General features: G+C 38.4%; 2 protein-coding genes across 4 annotated transcripts; both read left to right on the top strand.

Annotated features, from left to right (window-relative positions):
* The first annotated feature begins 4,976 nt into the window (after positions 1-4,976).
* znf706 (zinc finger protein 706) lies at positions 4,977-8,255 on the top strand. 2 transcript variants are annotated; one of them, XM_074686121.1, is made up of 3 exons: positions 4,977-5,098; positions 6,898-7,043; positions 7,137-8,252. In XM_074686121.1, the coding sequence occupies exons 2-3, from the start codon at positions 6,909-6,911 to the stop codon at positions 7,230-7,232; spliced, it is 231 nt and encodes a 76-aa protein (XP_074542222.1). In that variant the 5' UTR covers positions 4,977-5,098; positions 6,898-6,908; the 3' UTR covers positions 7,233-8,252. The 2 variants fall into 2 exon arrangements, with proteins under 2 accessions (XP_074542222.1, XP_074542223.1); XM_074686122.1 differs by having other exon boundaries at positions 5,006-5,197; positions 7,137-8,255.
* Positions 8,256-9,963: 1,708 nt separating this feature from the next.
* On the top strand, positions 9,964-18,764 carry ywhaz (tyrosine 3-monooxygenase/tryptophan 5-monooxygenase activation protein, zeta polypeptide). 2 transcript variants are annotated; one of them, XM_074686790.1, is made up of 6 exons: positions 9,964-10,111; positions 12,538-12,845; positions 14,684-14,807; positions 16,370-16,533; positions 17,022-17,117; positions 17,623-18,764. In XM_074686790.1, the coding sequence occupies exons 2-6, from the start codon at positions 12,552-12,554 to the stop codon at positions 17,695-17,697; spliced, it is 753 nt and encodes a 250-aa protein (XP_074542891.1). In that variant the 5' UTR covers positions 9,964-10,111; positions 12,538-12,551; the 3' UTR covers positions 17,698-18,764. The 2 variants fall into 2 exon arrangements, with proteins under 2 accessions (XP_074542891.1, XP_074542892.1); XM_074686791.1 differs by lacking the exon at positions 9,964-10,111 and adding an exon at positions 10,676-10,820.
* The last annotated feature ends 326 nt before the right edge of the window (positions 18,765-19,090 follow it).

Below are 19,090 nucleotides of genomic sequence, written 5' to 3'. Positions count from 1 at the left end.
GGGGTAACATCCACTTAAAAAAAACTGAAGCCTATACGGGAGTCCTAAAAGTAGCAGAAACCATGCACAATCCAAAATAAAAGGACTTCTACGGCATTGAAAAACACATTCATGGCCTTGGGTCAAAAAAAAAACAAAAACGATTTGGGTTTGAATTGCTAAATTCACTGTCAGCACACACTGCATAGGGGGTTAAAATTTCTTTAACTCAGTGGTTTGGAAGATATTTATATCACAAATTTGTACATTCAGAGGCGTAGATCACATCTGGCGCCCTGTAGCTGTAATAAGGAGACTCAAAGCCCGCCGTTTGAGTCCGCCAACGAGACGCTTTGTTACTTTGTATCAGGAACAGATGGACATCATTGCCAAGACTACACCTAATTTTGATGCATTCTTTGATAGTGACCTGATGTCCTCTGTATACATTGCTGGCCTATATTGCAGCCAGTCACCAGGGGAAGCTCTTGTAGCTTTGGCTTCACTCCCAGAAGCTGTTGTGCTGTCCATGTTTTCATACTGTCTGCTCCTCAAAGACATGAAAATCTGTGACTCTAAGAGATTTAAAACCAAATCTGAGACCAACAAAACAGTCAGAATTTAACTGCACACCACTATTAAGACATGCAAAACTACAATAAAGAGACCAAAAGCTCCCAGTGAAAAACACAAAGTGACTGTTCACTTTTGATCTGATTTTCCAAGAACATGTTGCTATCAGGTTGGTCTATTCATGGACTCAAAACAACAGCAGAGAGAAGCAAAAGTATTTTAACGACTTGACAGAGATTCTAATCAGTTGCAAAGTGACAAAAATACCAATAAGAAACAACACTCATAATGATTAGGCAGTCCTTTAGAGAGGGTGGATTTCACATGTCTCGGCACAGGGGCCTGCCATCTCAAACACAACAACAAAAATATGTTTGGATTGTCTTAATCAAGATAATGGTCCTGGATAATCATTCCTCTTACTTTCCCTGGATGACTTCTCCCTGCAGGAATGTCTACCATGTGTAGATATGACAGCTGAAACAGTGAGAAGGCTACCGTACAAGCTGCCACAAGCAGGCAGGGGCAAGACTGGAAAGTCAAGGGCCACAGAAAACCTCTGTTTATGTGTGTGTACGTGTGTGTTTCAGAGTGTGTGTCCCACTCAGGTGAAAGATGTATCTTACATACCTGGAGTTCTTTCACGGGGAGAAGCAGCCTGTCTGGACTTGGCCTGGATTAGATGTCTGAGTTTACCTGTGTCAGTGCAGAAACTCACAGCTGACACACAGACAGAGGTGTGGGGAGAGGAGTGTGTGTCTTGTCCTCTAGAAGGACAGCTGTGAGTGATAGGAGGCTTGCAGCAAGGAAGAGGAGGAAGAAAAGGAGTCAAACTATCATTAAGGGCATAGCATCTGTAATAAAAACTTCTGCATTCCTTGAGCAGTCATGGGTTTAAATTATCAAATTTATCTTTAAATCAGTCATCTACAAATGTGAAATCAACAGATATGATCAAGCCGGAGGGCAAGGTCACCTGGCCACCAAAATTAGCTTTATCATTTAGATCATGATGGGCATCTTAAAGGCATTTTATTTATTTCTTATTTGCTAGAAATACGATAAAAACATGAACTTATTGTGTCCATACATCAGAGAGCTTGCGCTGTTAGTGAGCACGTCTCCAACTTCATAATCAGCCTTTGTCCAGCCAACAACAAACCCTCCCTCTCCTTCAGCTGCACTGGATGAATGTTCAAGAGTGTTTGAGCATGTGTCAAGGTAAGAAATTAACTTTTCCCCACTTGCATGCATAATTTACCCTTTAGTGTGATTTCCCAGGGCACTTCTGGGTTGGTTATTATAAAAGGATAAACAAAAAAGCAACTTGTTGATTCATTTTGTAGCTACATTTAATTTTCCCTCCCAAAATACGCCAAAAAAAATAAACACGCCAAGGAAATTCTCCAACCAACCTAGAGTGTATCTGTGTCTGTGTCTATCTGTCAATCAGCATGGCCTTTGAGGCGACAGTGAAAGTTACCAGCATGTGGGATTTGTTGTGACTGTCACGGCTCGCGTGTGTGTACGGTCCAACTGGTCTGGCAGCATTGTGGCATGTCATGGTGGTAATAGCAGCAGTAGTAATGGACTGTGGCAAAACCTGTTGGTTTGGAGAAAAACAACAACAAAACAAAGGTAACGTGTGAAGAGGGAGCAGGGAGAGGAAGTGGCCAATAAGGAAGATGAAATCCAACTTCCTCTCCCATCAACAGCCTCTGGGGAAACAAGGAGGTCAAACTCACTCTGACAGACACTTTTTGCAGTTGCAGGCAGTTTTCATTTAAACAAACAAGTAAGGTGGTTTTTCCTCTGAATGCATCCTCTAAAATAGAATTTCCTGACCTTGATTTAACCTCTTGAAAACAACCTCTCTGGTGTGACAGTTTAAAGATCGTTTACAACAACAAAATCCTTCCAAAAAGAAAGAGAAAGAGGTAGAGAAACTTCCTGGTACGAAAGTGAACCTGAAAGCCCTCATGGCAAGAGGAAAAGATCCAAATGGGAAAAAAATCTCAGGCTGTCTGCGGCAAACCCCTGCTCATTCAAACCCACAATGGACAACCGTATAATATTCTCCTCCACTGTTGAATAACTGACACCTGGAAGATTTGCTTTCACACGGGCCCCTGAGGCTGCACAACCTCACCCCAAACCTAAAGCTAGCAAGTCTCTGCACAACATCCTCCAGGGTGGGGGGGACATGAGCAATGTGTGGCTTTTGTCATCCCACCCGCTCCTTTCCTTTCTTTCTGACTTTTTTTTTGCCCCCTTCTGAAAGCATAATCACACCCTTCTCTCCAGAGAGATATTTCCCCTGCTCACAAAAGACTGAAAGGATTGTCTTTTTTTTATGATGGGGAGAAAAAGGTAGGAAGGTAAAGGGTGATGGGTGGGGGGTGGGTACAATGGCTGGCTGGAAAATGTTCTCACAATGATAGCATTTCTCTTAAGGAAGTCATGACACCTTACAGTCAGAACAGTATTCAACAAGAATGAGTCTAAGTGAGTTTACAAAAGCAAATGCACGCTACGCTTCCTGGACTTCTGTTTACCTTTTCTTTTGTATTTGTATTTGCAACTTGTGTTTTATTTTTTTTACTGTTTCCTTTTTTTTGACTGATTTATATTTAGCACATGAATGTTTTTTATCTTGATAACTGGAGTTGAATTTCATTTGCATGTTAGCTGAATACAGTCAAATACAAAGATGAGATGAAAAGCTTCACTGTCCCCAGACGAAAGCCAACTACAGTTAGAAAAGATAAACACATGATACAGTCAAATGGTATAAATGAAGATCAAAATTAAATTATTAATACAATTTACATGACCTGCTTTTCATTACAAGTACGTATCTTGTAATATTTTCAAAAGTGAGCTGTTAAAATTATTTTGTGCTGTACTCTGTTGTGTCCTTCTGAAAACTCCCATCATGATCTTTATCTAAGAGTTGTATCTCCCAGAAAACACACACATACACTAAAACACATGAAAACCCTCTCTACCTGCCCTCTAGTGTTCTGTTAAGAGATCTGCTCTGTAAATCCTAAAGTCACAGTGGAGCTAAGTGTTGTGTACACTGTGTACTACTAGGACTGATAATCACAAGTCAAAGGTTATTACAATGTGTAGACCACACAATGAGTACCAAATTGTCCAAAAACAAACAAACAAACAAACAAACAAACAAACAAACTAAGAAACAAACAAAAAAGAAATTAAAAGAACAGAAAAGGCAAAGGTTGACAATTGCCTTGGGCTGAAAACTACCAGAGCCTAATAAAACACTTAATAAAGAACCAGTTGTTTTATTTATTATTGATCCTTATTAATACCTTTTTTTTTTTAATTACTTTTTTTATTAATCGTGTCATTCAAAAAAGCCATAAGCTAAGATGGCATAAGGCTTATAATTCATGGGTGAGTAACATCTCAGCCAAGGTAACTTATGATAACCATAGTGCTTCCATGTGAATGGACAATAAAATACATTCTTATTGTACAGAAATAATAATGTTTATTAGAGAACATTTGTTAAACTGTGAATGTTTATTTTTTCCACTCACTTAGCTCTAAACTTCTTGAAATAATAGCTGTGTGAAACCCAGTGAAGGTAATCAATTACAAGTAGGATTTACTTAGTTAAATAAGGAATAAAAAGTGTAGAAAACAACAGATTGGAGGGTCACATGCCTGTATTCGTTTTTGGGCCCTCTAACTACTAACTCTGCCACTGAGAATAGAGGATCCTTCTTTATATTTAAGAAATAGTGATATGTTAGCCTACAACTTAAAAAGTTGCATGTATGTACCCTATTAAAAAACATAACTGTAAAAACAAAATACATTTTGTGTTGTGAGTCCTTGCAACCATTAACATTAACTTCACCATAGTTCGTAAATGTATCATAATTAAGAATTCAATTAAAATGTATCAAAAATGATTGAACGTTGAGATCGTTTTGCTGAACCTGTTTATATAGACGTCTCTGATTACCTAGAGCTGTAATAATCAAACTCTACCACTTGGGGGCAGTATTTTCAATGTCATAGATCTGCAATACACTTGCCAACCTCGCTTCTACAACATCACAACCTTCTGCTGCGTTCACGGACCCCCAGTGGTCGCAAAGGTGTCATTCCCAGAGTATTTCCATGGTTGTGGCTCAGTTATTTAACCCCATTAATAGAGCACATTTAGTCTGTTTCAAACAGTTTCTTTCTTACTTTTTGTCATTACATTACCTCTTTTACAAATGGTCCAAGTTATGCTTTCTACATATAATCTTCATTTAGCTTTAAAAATTCTCCCAGAATATGTTAATATATTTATCCTTCAGTCAGTTGAGAGGCACAATATCACCACAAGGGTTTTATCTTTTTAAGATTGACTTTCAAGAGGCGGAAAATGGGATGATGAACTAATACTGAATTTTTCAAGTAGCATTGAAAGCAGCTGAAGCCCTCAGCTGTCTGAGAACATAGCAGCTGTCAGTTGATTCTGTGTACCCAGCTATCAGTCACGCAACATTGTTTTTAACAGGTAAGAGTTTTGTCATTTCAAATTTGATGAGCTATAATATATCGATGACACTTTGCTGGTTGACGTTATCAACGGAATATTCCAAGTAACGGTTGCAAGGTAAGCCCGTTAGCTAACCGTGTAGCAGAGTTAGCATGTAGCTAGGCTAACCCACGTTATTTTACGTTCTTATCACCTGCTGCTCAGCTCTTGGTTAAAGCTGGATTAAAAGAAAAAGAAACCCTAGCTTCAAGACCAGATGTGTTGTATTGTTGTTAGTTTTTATCTCAATAAATCGAAAGAAGGATTTCTCTGTAACACCAATGCACAGGTGTAGAAGATAGTTAATCACATTTATAACAACTGTTAAGTTCCTACTGCCCAGTTTAACAGAATTGTCTCTTATTGCTTTCATCTTAACAGTTTTACCTTTGACATTACTTGTATTACCTTATTACATTGTAAGTCTGAAGATCTGTGAACTAAAAGCTAGTTGCTCGATCAGCTGTACAATAAGTACTGACATGTTAGCAATGTCCCATTTAACTGATTTTTTTTTTTTTATAATCTTACCAACGCTAGTAATCACTTATTATTACAATGCTGGCCACTAGTACACTATTTATAGAGGTTGCTGGTTAAACAAGGCTAGATTTCCCAGAGAGCTAAGGGGTCCCCAGAGTTGCAGGGGCCTGAAAAGCCTCCGGGTCACTCTGTCTACCCGATTCAGGCTTACACATACCAATACGACATGAGAACAGCTTAGTAAGATGCTTGAAGATATCAAATGCATTTTTGCCAGTGTTTCAAATATATCTCATAGGCTAAAGAAATCATAACTTAAAATGCGTAAGATCTTCCCTGAAGTGATAAAGTGGGTGACAAAACAACATCAGAAAGTTTTGGATTGTGGTTGTGCTTGGCAGTGTGTTTGCTTTTGACATCCTTGAAAAAAACAGACATGCTCATTTTCATTTTTTCCCTAGTGTCCAGCTATACCTTTATCAGGAAAAGCTGTGGAAAAGATAGTGAGAAAGACAGACTTCTCCTCCAGCACATACAGTAAAACGTATGATTCAATGACTGTAGACAAGAGAGAACTTGTAGCCCTGATATCACTCCCTTGAAAAATCTCAATAGCAAATAAATCTGTGACAACCTGTCAAACCTGCTTATATTCCAAGAAACAGTGTTGTTACCTTAAAGCCTGTAACTTGTCTCCTCCCTAATTTTTTTTCATGATATAATCCTCTACTTCTTCTGTGCAAGTCAGGGTTGTACTGTTTCAATTGAAGCATTTTTACTGTGTAAATATGTAATTTGTAACATCATGTTCTTAAAATGACCAGAACTGAGGAATTTGGTTATGTTGAGATAGGTCTGGACTATCCAAAATCTTTACATTATGGTTAATAGTTGAAAAGGTCCTGACTTAATACTCCAGTGCTCCTGATTTTGTTACCTGTCATTTGTTAAAATCCCAAATAATAAGCTAGAGATAAAGGGATGGTGAAGTAGAATAACTGTCTGTCAGCTTGAAGTATTTTCAGTTTTTTAAACCTTTTATAATACTAACATCAATAAAACTTGAGTAAATTATCTCCATTTAAAAGACTGTGATGTGATGATAAGTGTGATGCCAGTGTGAAGAGTGATGAAAAAAATGCCAAACCCATTGTGCAAGAGGTGATAGAGTGGTTCCAGTAACTGACATTTTTAGGTGAGATGTTTGTGAACAATGAATATAGAGGAAACTATGGCCGCAACAGTGATATAAATCAGTAAATATAATGTTTTTCTCTATGTTTCCTCTTCCTAAGGCTTCACCACTATGGCACGTGGACATCAGAAGCTTCAGTCTCAACAGAAAAATGCAAAGAAACAGGCTGAGATGAAGAAGGCCAAAGGTCACGATCAAAAAACGGCAGCCAAGGCAGCGCTAGTTTTCACCTGCACTGTGTGTAAGGTGAGTAGGAAGTCACAACCAATCAGCCAATTTAAAAAAACTGATTAAAACTCAATTTTTACATGCTGCTTGGTTTATCATACCTTCCTGCAGTCCCAAATGCCGGACCCAAAAACCTTCAAGCAACACTTTGAGAGCAAGCACCCGAAATCCCCTCTGCCACCAGAGTTAGAGGGAGTGGAGGCATAAACCGTCACACTGGAAACCAAACCTGAGTTCCTCAAGGCCCTGCACCAACTCTGCACCCGTCTCAATCAGGCAGTAATGGATGATTTGATGCAACAAACCTGAGGCAGTTCTCTCCCTCTAGACTGTAAATTGGCCAGGTTGCCTTCAATGCAATGCTTTCTTCCATCTGGTATTAGCGGTTGTTTAATAACACTACACATGACTGAAGGTTTTGATTCCAAGGCCTATGGAGACCTGTACAATCCAGGAGCAATCCAGTCTCAGAACAGACTCCTCACTGCCCTACAGTGTTGTACACATAGGAATAATTCTTGCTGCTAGCTTGTGTTCCTCTTTGTCTTCAGCTTTGATGGCTTATAAATATCTGATGAAACCGTTGTAGCCACCATACCATATGAGAAAGAACCCATGCAGTGTCCTTAAACAAAACTTGGTTTTGGCTTGGATGGAAGAATTTGGATTTGCTGCTATCAGGGCAATGAAAAATGTGACCTCATCTATTTTAGCTTTTAGCATTGAATCAAAGGGAGACTGTGAAATGTTCTCACCTACTAGATATGGTACGTCTCCACAGCGCTGTCTGCCTTGTTCAACTACTGTAATTTGTTATCTAGCTAATCCTAATTTTATGTAGGCTTATAAGAATGTAAAAGTTTCACCAGAGCTGTTTCCAAGCGGCTATATTCATCATCAGTTAAAGTTTTACAGGAGTTTGTCAGCAAAATATGAATGCTTGGAAGAAGAATGTATGCTCCAATGATGTATAATAGCATTTTGTTAAATTTTACTTTGTGGTAAATCTTTCTTTCTTCTGAGTGTTTCTTTTCATAAACCACCCCACTTTGCTAGATTGTGATTTGCAGGATGCATGACAATTGAGGTAAGGCCTCAATCAAATGCACAAGAACTAAGTTGATTTCCTTCTAAAATGTTATGTTAAAGAAGAAAATGACCAGTAGAAGACACTTAAATTACACACTTTTAACACCGATTAGTTCAGAAATAAAGGAACAGCCTGTCTGTAAATACTGTATGGGCTCACTTTCTTCTGCTTGGCTTTGAACCAAATCCACTGCAATATTACAGACTTGTTTGAATTTTCACTTATGAATCCAGGATATTACTGGATAATATGTTTGTAAAGTTACTACATATTACTGACTGGATTGTACGTACAGTATTGTATTTAGCCAGAAGCTTTAATATATGGCTGAAAGTAAGATAGGAAGACTTCAGTGAGCAGTTCACTTGAACATCAACACAAGAGGTAATAATAATACATGACAACACACCACTCATTAAGCTTGTACATTTGCTGTATTTGGAGGTTTGAACATCTCAGCTGGTCTTACAAGAAAATCCTTAAAAAAGTGTTATTTGCAAAAAGAAGAAAAACAAACACAGATATTACTGGATTGCTCTTCTAAGGGATGATGCCCCCACATTTTGTACACAGCATGGAGGAGAACCTGCTGCACAGTTCCCTGTCTCAACTGGAAAAACGGAAGTACTGGCAGGGATGAGCAATTTTACAAATTAATTAGGCTGAAGGTTTTATCTAATTGTGTTGCCGCAAACAACAGGTCATTTAATTTCAGGTTCATGTCTCATTTTGATGAGAATAAAACAAATTATATTGCCCTGATTTTACTGACTATATAGTAGAACTGTTGATGGCATTTTACCACATTATGTTTTTGCTGAAATAGCTGATCATATAACTTATTAAATCTCACAGATACATTAATGCTCTTTAGGATTAAGCAACTTGAAGGAGTAACCACCAGGAAACCTTTCATGAGCATCTGATGCCCATAAACAGCACTTTTTTTTTTTTTTTAAAATCAATATTACCATCATGCAACCTTTAATCAAACAATTTATTTGCCTGAAAGTTAGTGTTAAACCTACCTACAGACTTTTCTAAAATAATGCTCTTACACAACTTTCAAGTTTCACTTTTTGGAGCAAAACCAAGTGACATATTTAATGCCTGATTTCAGCTACAGGAAATACTGGGTCTCGATTGCAAGACTTGTGGAACTAGATAAACAGGGATGGTGACTTTACAACTGAGGGGTAATGTCTTCCTAATGAAAGTGCTCACTGTATAGGTTAGAAGGGAAGTGCAGTTATAAATGCTGAGGAAAGTCTACTTGGGCAAAGCTATGATTCAAAGATAGAGCATGTCTCAACAACATGCGTCACCAGGCCTGAAGCCAAATGGGTTACATCAAAATTCTTTTTGTTAATGTTTTAACAGTTAAGATTATTTTACTGAATCACCAGACTTGGAATTAACAGTGTGCAACAAATGTGCATACAAAGAATATATCTGTGGATACATAAATAATTATTGAGTGGGAATATTTATGAAACTGAATGAGAAAGGACCAAAGTTGAGCTTTCAGTATGCATTTCAGAAATGTGGTCCCTGACAAGTTTCTTGCAACACTTGTACACTTGTACCCCGTGCTCGTTTGTAAAATTTGACTCCTCACACCAGCACAAACGGCAGTATACACTATGATAGTACATAGACTACATCTCCCATGAGCCTTTGCGCACACTATGGCCAACCCCCCTTTTTACATTTATAAAATTGTAGAACCAAAGGTTTGCACGTGTTACTGACTCAGGCTATTAAAAAATAAGTAATGTTATCAGCAGACCTTTTCGTTTACTGACTGTTCTCTTTTTAAATCATGATAAAAGAACTTCAAATTTGGTTGCCGTGGCAATAGTGGTCTGACGTCATTCGTCCCGGTGCGACCCTGCTCCTGTGCCTTTGATTGGAGGGAAACCCCGTGGATGAGCGGGAGAGATCATCAGCTGTGCGGCTGGGAGTCAGGAACAGCATCGTGTAACGAAACACACAGGTTAGTAAAATGTATAGGGATCAAATTAATGCTGTTATCGATTAGGAAGCGTTGAATTGTCACCTTGTGCTGCAGGGACGCTATAAATGTCTTATGAATCGTTGCCACTGTGACTGTAGTAGGAGACCAGTGATGCACCGCTGCTCTGTCATTGTTCAGCTCGTACTGAATGTGAAGCGATGCTTTACTTGATCTATTTCCCCAACTCACTCTGGTGAGAGGGCAACTCATGCGTAATAGTAATACATTTCCAAGAAAGAGGGGACCTAAAATTAATGCTTTATGCTCAAAAGAAGAGCAGCTTTGGTTTGTGTTCCGGGGGAGCGAAAAAGGGCGTTCACTTTCAAGTGAACTCAGCTTGGCTCCCTTTATTCAACCTGAACTGATCCCGTGACACCAATACGATGATTTGCTCCTTGTCTGTTGCACGACTCAAGAGTTCTGAATGTTATGTAATGGAAATACCTTAGCTTCTTCATACGGTGGGTTCTTTGACGGTGTCAACCCCTCCCGCAACACAGCATAGCCCGGTGGGCAGGTGTGTGCGCGTGCGCGCGAGACGCTGTGACGTGAAACTGGGTGGCCGACATTCCTCAGATGGGTGCAGGTGTCTGCGTGCTGGCAAATCTGACTCACTGATCGTGGGATTTTTAAAATTCTGGTCTCATAAGTTTTGTACAGATACTACTGCGTTTGAAGGAGGCAGCTGGTAAGCCATCGTGTTCAATTTGCCGTTGTTGCTTGTTTATTTATTAATTTTCGGATGCAGTCCTGCGAAACACATCTAAATATAGTGAGGAGATAACCTGCTTTCGAAAAAGATGGGGATAAGACCATGATTATGTCATAATTTACAGATCACTGTCAATTCTGTGCCTTATCGGCTGTATTTTATGTTGTCTGGCACTTGGTAGCCTTCTGATTTGCATTAAACCTGATTTTAATCACATTTTAAAAAAACTGATTATATAATTTTCTGCCTCAACAGTTAGGTGGAATTCTGTTGACAATAACCCCAAATGCAGCAAACAGTTTCTGACAGCAAACAGTTCAGACTGCTAAGATAGGCTTTCTGGTTTTTGGTCTTATTTGGTCTAAGGTAACAGAATGCCCGGTTTTGGACTGTTTGATTGAAAATCAGTTGATTCAAAGGATTTATTTATATGGCCATTTCTCATTTTTTTTGTGAAATCCTGTGAGCAAACTTTACTAAAGTTATGACAAAATACTCACGAGCTAACTTGGCATATCAATGAAAGTAATCATTTGTGCAGCTATAAAAAGTTAAATCAGCTTTTTACATCCTTTCAAATTTCATTTACATCTTACATAAGATGTTATTGCCCTAGTAATCCTTTTAGATACTTATGGTCAGAGTCATGCAATAGTTCATATGCAATAAACAATATTCGTAGTGGCCTCAATATAGAGAAAGAAAGTGAAATTGCCCCCAAAGAAAAGGAGTATTTTCAGTATTTTTCTTCTCCTCAGCCATGGTTTGTTGAAATTATTTTCTTTGGCTTCTTGTTTCATGTATTTTGGTCTTCCCTGAGATGAATCAGTCCAGAAAAAAATTCCTCTTTTTAACCACTCTTTTTTGCTGAATCACAAATGACTTGTGTGCCAGGTGAAATTAGTCACCAGACTGAGTCAAGTCTGTGCCAGGCTTTGAGTGCAGATGTGAGCTTGGAGCTTGTTTGAATCAAAAAGGCACAGAGCTTGAGTGGACACACCCTATGCACACTGGGAAAAAGAATCCTGAGCATTGTGAGACTGGGCCACTGAAAAACATTGCTCATTTTCTCTTGATTTGCTTTTTCTTTACATATTTTTACTTATCTTTCTCTGATAATATTTTGTAAATGAAGATTGTGTTCTGTTTGCAGTGAAAATATATTTTTTTCTCTGTTTCAATGCGAGGAAAAAAATGTATGTATGGATAGATGGTAGATGAATTGCAGATGTTATGCTTCCCCTACTCTTCTGACTGCTAGAAGATGTAAATTTTTTATGTTTTCTCTCTAGTACTGTTTTCTATCAAACATTGTGTTTGGTTACTTTAAGACAAATATGCATGCTGTTGTTGTTAAATGTTTTTTGGGGGTATACAGTGCTTTTTTGTATTTGTGAATTTAAATGCATTTCCCAGACTGGGTCTCACAAGGAAATCAGGTTAGACAGGAAGTTGAACAGGAAGGACTAAAAAAACATGTGACTTTCCTCCCTGACTCAGGGTAAATGATCAAAAGAGAGACGCAACATGATGAGAGGGAGAGAGGCCGTCTTCTCATCATCGTGCTTCTCCTCTCCACCTCATCTTCATCCTTGTCTCTCCTAATGCTCTCCACTGTTTATTTCCACTCCGACCCCTGTCTCCTTGCCCTCTCCCTCTCCCACTTCCCTCTCCTCTATCTGTCCTTATTCAGCCTACACAGGAGCCATGGCAACTAAGGAAGAGCTGGTGCAGATAGCCAAACTGGCCGAGCAGGCTGAGCGCTATGATGACATGGCTGCGAACATGAAGCAGTTGACACAGAAGGGCGAAGAGCTCAGCAATGAAGAGCGAAACCTGCTTTCTGTCGCCTACAAAAATGTGGTAGGGGCTAGGAGGTCCTCCTGGAGGGTAGTGAGCAGCATTGAGCAGAAGAGTGACGATGACGGCAAGACCAAGTTGGCTAAGGACTATAGAGAGAAGGTGGAGGTTGAGCTGAATGAAATCTGCAAAGAAGTCCTGGTAAGAAGCAGGGATTTGATTTGAAGAGGAAATAAATAAGATTTCAAGTAAACTTTGATGTGCCCTTCACAAATCAGTACGTGCATGCTTGTGCAGATTGGGGATCATATCAAACATCTTGGATCAATAATAGTTTTAACCCATAAATAGAGGGATTTTAACCTACTTACTTTAGCATTAAGATAAAAAATATATTTATGCATACCAGTTTTTTGTTATTACTTGAGTCCAGGACCAGGATTTGAGGTGGACTCATTCCAACTGTTACCCCCCACCAATATAATGGTAGGGGAAACACTCAGTATGTCAATGTGCATGCAGCAGTCGGACGAAGCTTGATAGTAAAGCCACAGCGCATGGGGGGTCTAGTCTTGTCATGCAGAAAAGAGAACCGAGAATGTCTCACTCCGTCTCGGTAGGCAGCGCTGTGTCTTTGTTTGAAAAGTAAAGCTCGGCATATCGATCAAGTTTTGATTCACCCAAAGAGAAAGCAACATTCTAACAACAACGGCCCAGATGGATGCAGCTGTAGCTCTCTCTATTTTTTATGTAAGTATGCGCCATGGTGTTTCTTGTTTTTAAGCAATAGACTATATAAGCTCAACAAACTCTATTAATCATGGTCATCTACTTCCTCTTCCACCTGAATGCAGGGACCTGCAGAGTCCTGCCCAATCCTACCATTGTCCAATTGCATTCGCATAATCTAGGTGTGTCAATCGATCTATGCTTTGTCCAATCCTAGTTTCACTAAACTATTTACATTCATTCTGACAGTCCAATCTTGCGCTGAGTACACTCAAAGTCTGATTTCTGAAGCTGCATGTAAACGCACTGAGTGTGTAATAAGGTCCTAATAGCAGATCAGTTTTCAGGCTATGGCTGGCGTGTGTGGTCTCCTTGCCTGCATGCCCGTTGTGTGCTCTCTTGTTCAGAAACAGTGTGTTTTTACAAAAATGTTTACGGCTAATCCTGGCTAATGCTAGCAAATGCAGTGCAACATATTGGCTATGTAAAATAATTGAGGAGAAGTTGGGGACAATGTCAAACTTTAACAGCCATCTGTCTAAGATGTACCCAGAAAAGTGAGTTGATAGTGATGCCTATGTGACTGATTCTAATAACATTTTTATAAGCTAGCTAAAAATAATGTTAGCCTCTGAAGTCACTCAAGCAACGGCTCCATGATGATTTGTTGTTCCATGAGTTATCATATGTTTTTAACTTCACAAGCGTGCATCCTTCTGCATATGAAGAATGTTCTTGTGAGTAGGATGAAGTGTGATGTAATTCAGCATTTATTTTATGCATTGTAATTACAGTCTGTGCTATAAAGCAAATGTTTCTAGTAGAGACTGTTTAGATAACTGTCAAACTGTAAAGCTTAGATCAACAGATAATGATGATAACTAATTGAAAAACAGCCCTCTGCTGTTTAGATGGGGCATCACGGTTTATTTTTTATCTCAGCCAATTTGAATCATTGCACATTTGTTTCGATTTTTTAACTGTCTTGTGATGCATCGTTACATCCCTAATACAAACATTTACTGTTAAGATACAAACCTTTAAACCAACACTGTGACATATTAGAAAATTTGTGTTTATTTTTTGGGGGGGCTTTTTTTTTAATGTATTGATTTTCTATCACTTTGAAAAATTGTATCTATGCTGTTATTATGTTCTCTTTTTCTGTAGCCCATTTACTCAAGACACAGAATTTTGTTCCCTTTCTGAACAATGTTGACACTGTTACCTCTTTACTCTCAGTGCTGATTTTCCAATATGCATTGACTTCTACACATTTCAACACTGATGTTTCACGTTTTTATGTGCAGGACCTGCTCGAGAAACATCTGATTCCTAATGCAAAACCAGCCGACAGCGAAGTATTTTACCTGAAGATGAAGGGAGACTACTACCGCTACCTGGCTGAGGTGGCCAGTGGTGATGTAAGAGACGGTGAGTGTAGTAGATTGGTAAACACTGTAAATTCATACATTTGTATGTAAAAAGGCAACAGCTACTAAAAGCACTTTCTAAAGAGCTACTCAGCCCTTTGATGTTGTTAACACTGAGCATTAACATCAAACAACATCTTTTAGTGCTTTACAAATAAGATTTATTATTGTTATTATTAAATCTGGTTGATCAGGTCGCAAGTGCCAAGGGTTAGCTAGGACTGGTGTAATATAAATTAATTAATTTATTCTTTACTTTTTATTGACTGTAGTGTAGGGGTCTTCAACATTTTTTAGACCAAGGACCCCCTTACTGATGGAGAGACGGAGCAGGGACCCCCTTATATGTACATATGCCGAGTACTACATATCTTGTTAGTGAGCATTCAGCTATTCTGGGGAACCTGACAGAGCCAGTACTGTGTGAATGGCAGAGCAGTGATAGAGGCGGGTCTACATCTGTCTTGAGGAGCTAGAGGTGAATGCTGAGTGAATATGTTTCTTTCTGACTGAAAAATAACATCTTTAGTGTGTTCAGAGACAATAACATGAGCAAAATTTGAAATATTTGAGAATAATTATTTAGAATTACAAGACATTGCCTAATCAACCAAAAATGTCACGGACCCCCTGCAGTACCTCCATGAAGCCCCTAGGGGCTGCAGACCCCCTGTTGAAGAACTCTGCTTGAGTGACAAAGGTAGACATGAAAAAAGTAAAACCACATTGAAAAATCAAATCACAACCAATGATTGTATTACCCAGTGCTGCAAGATGCCCAACAGACCGGAGGTAGTAATAGCTCAAAGTAGACATGTTTTAACTTAGCCATGGTCTTAAAAGCACGAAATCACAGTAAGTACTAAAAACTGCTGCTCTTGAGATTCACCTTGAGGCTGTCTGCAGTGACAACATAAACCACGTAAACACCAAGTCAAAAAAGCATATTTTGACAGCAGGAATAAACATGGCTATGACCTATGGGGCGCCGTTTGTAAAGCAGCGCATGCTAAAAAAACAGCAACATTTAGTCACATTTAGCTTCAAACCATGTGCAAAAAACGAGTTTGATTTTTTTTTTTCTAGTAACCTTTTATGACATTTAGAGCAATACTTGTCATCTTACAAATATCTTAAATAGTGAAATGTAAATATTAAATGTCACACTTAAATGCTAATATAAATATAAATGCTAAATATAAATATAAATTCTAAATATAAATATAATATATATTATTTTACCTGGTTTATTTAATAACATGATTGATGTATACCATAATCACTTTGATTTTCTGGTTTTCACTGAATATGTGTACAGAAGTCCATGCATTACATTGCAAATAAATTATCATCAGTCATATAAATGAAGCGTCTTTATTCATTTTATTATAAGGGCAAGAGGTTGGTATATACTAAAGGGGCTTATCTCGAAAAAAAAACCATTAGGCAGGAATAAAAGGCTATTGATATCATGCAGACATTCATAGACTTGCTTTTTTTGTGTAGCATGGGCCATGAAATGTCCCAGCCACTGATGTGACTTGTCTGTTTCCCTATGTGCAGATGTCATCACAAAGTCCAAAGATGCCTACAATCAAGCTTACGAAACTGCCAAAGCCAATATGGCACCTACACATCCCATTCGTCTCGGCCTGGCTCTGAATTTCTCCGTCTTCTACTACGAGATTGTTAACTCACCTGAGCAAGCCTGCAATCTTGCTAAAGAGGTAACACTCATCCTCTTCTTACATCACTGCTTTCATTATGTCTTTGCTGTAGATGTCCTGATTCAGGCTGAAGAAGGCTATGAGGATGGTTGCAGAGTCTCATTCTGATAGGGACTGGATTCAGGATGACTCTATGCATAACAAACCAGATGCTAAACCCCTGTTTGCTTTACTGACCCAAGAGTGTTGCCAGAGTTTTATCTAAAAGAAAGGTTAACATTCATTAATTCATTCAAGTTTTCATTCCATGTCCAATGTATTTATGTAAGGAAGCACCATGCACTGGATTAGTTGGTGTCTAGATTTCTGAATGATCATCTATATAGAAACTGTGTATACATATGCACAAATGCATCCTTTCATTCCCAAACTGACTTAATAGCTTGTTTCTTTCATTTGTATCAAGTCAGTTTTTGTCTTGTTACAATACCTTGTACAGAATGTGTTGTTTGCACAGAAACACTGACAGATGTCTCTTTCTCCATTAGGCATTTGATAAGGCCATTGCTGAACTGGATAGCCTCAGCAATGACTCCTACAAAGACAGCACCTTGATCATGCAGCTGCTCCGTGACAATCTGACAGTGAGTATCTCATCTCTAATGTGTTCTTCTGTCCCTTCACACTACTTCATGTCATCGAGTAGATATACAAAGATATAACTTTTATAAAAAACAGATTATAAATTGAGTTAATTGAGTGAAGAATGCATATATTAATCTAGTAACTTAAATTTAGCTAAAAAAACTGTCATTTGGAAATAAAATGTTAGCTCATGAGATGAAATGTCACATAAGGTTCAAATAATCCAATAGAAATTAAAATGGGGATAAACTTTTCATTATACAGATGAAATGGGTAGAAGACTGATGGAAAAATTAAATTATTTTATTAAAGTGTGAGACAAAGAGTTACAAAATATCAAGTAGCAATCATGAAACAAGAAAATCATGGACACAAGTTTGAAATGCGATCTGAAACTGACTTCCAGTCTCATGAATGTGAACACCACAGTTGGAGTAAGGCTTCTTTAGATTTTCATTTACTCCTCACACCAGCCTAAACACGCTCTCTTCTTTTTTGATGCAGCTCTGGACAAATGACTCCCAGGGTGACTGCGATGGTGAGCAGGAGGATTCGGAGCCAGCAGCTGACAAGAACTGAACTTCGGGGGAAATAACAGAAACAGAAATACACATGTTTTACCTCTCACCAGCCTAAGTTGTGTGTGTGGCTGTGTTTGCACATACATGCACAGATATGTACGTTACACTCCACTCACAATGTGTAAAGTACAGTATGTGTGCAGACACATTGAAGTGTGTGCTTGTGTGTGGGTGTGTGTGCGTGTGTGCGTGTGTGCGTGCTTGTGTGTTAATTGTATGAGCACCTCCACAGAAAAAAAATGGAATAGACCTTTTTTTGGAGCATTACTCATTGTGTCAACCATTGGATGTTTATTTTTATTTACACGTGTTGTCCATGGTGTAGTCCAGATTAAATCCCTCCTTTAGATCAAAATCTGACCCATGCTTTATGACCTTTTTCACTGTAGCAAAAATACTGCTGTTTCAGGATAAAGCTTAAAATAATTGACTGTCATTTTGACAACTTGTGTGTTTTTACTTGAACTTTACAAAAAGCATGTAACTGTATGAAATGGTCACAGTGTGGTAAATTCCCTAAATTTGAGCTCTAATCTGTGGTAATCAAACAGATGGCAGAATTTCCCTGACATCTATTTCCACATTTCTTGTATCCATCCAACCCAGTTAGCATCTGGTTTAGCAGGTAGTGTTTTATAGATGGTACATGTCATGGCTCATTTGGTTTAAACATGCTTTCAAGCTAAAGAAAGGTATTCTGTATGAATGGCTACTTGCAAAATTGTAGCGTAAACTTTGGTTGAGAGGAGTACATTCCATCATACTGACATCTTTTCACATCCAGTGAAACAGACTGTATTATTCACTGCAGTTTTCCAGAACACATGACAAGGTAGAGACAGCCTAAGATAAAGTGAACAACTTGACAAAATGGCTCGATACTGTAATTTTTTGATATTTTTATCTTTTCAGCAGTGCAGAAGATACTTTTGTCATATGCGCTTGTGTGTGGCTTTCTACACTTTTTCTATTCAGGTGTTTTGTATTTTCTTTTTGTGTGTTTTATTCCCTTTGATTCTTGATTTGACTCCTGGAATGTACGTGGTTCTCAGTAGTATGGTGTGAGGGTTAGCTGTACTTTGAAACTGGCAGGTTTTTTTTTCTTTCACATAGAATATAGCTTGGACCAGGTGGTTTACAGTAACTTTTAACCTTCCTTGGCAGAACCTTAAGAAAAGAAATCTTATGAAAACCTTGCTGAATATGATCTCATCATGAAAAGTGAGTAGTAAAAAGCCAAGTACTGACCATTTAGTTGTTAAAAAAGTAGTGCCAGTTTCTTCAAACAACAGTATCTTGGTTTTTAAGAATTTGGGATGCAGGATTCAGAATTTTCAAGTTACACTCTGAGTATGTTATTTGGTTATGTGCTTTCATGTAAGTGGAATTAA

This window comes from Halichoeres trimaculatus, unplaced genomic scaffold, assembly GCF_033239565.1.
Source record: "Halichoeres trimaculatus isolate MK-OKI-2021-1 unplaced genomic scaffold, fHalTri1.1 fHalTri1_scaffold_14, whole genome shotgun sequence".
Classification (NCBI taxonomy): Eukaryota; Metazoa; Chordata; class Actinopteri; order Labriformes; family Labridae; genus Halichoeres; species Halichoeres trimaculatus.
This window is presented reverse-complemented; position numbering and strand designations above follow the sequence as displayed.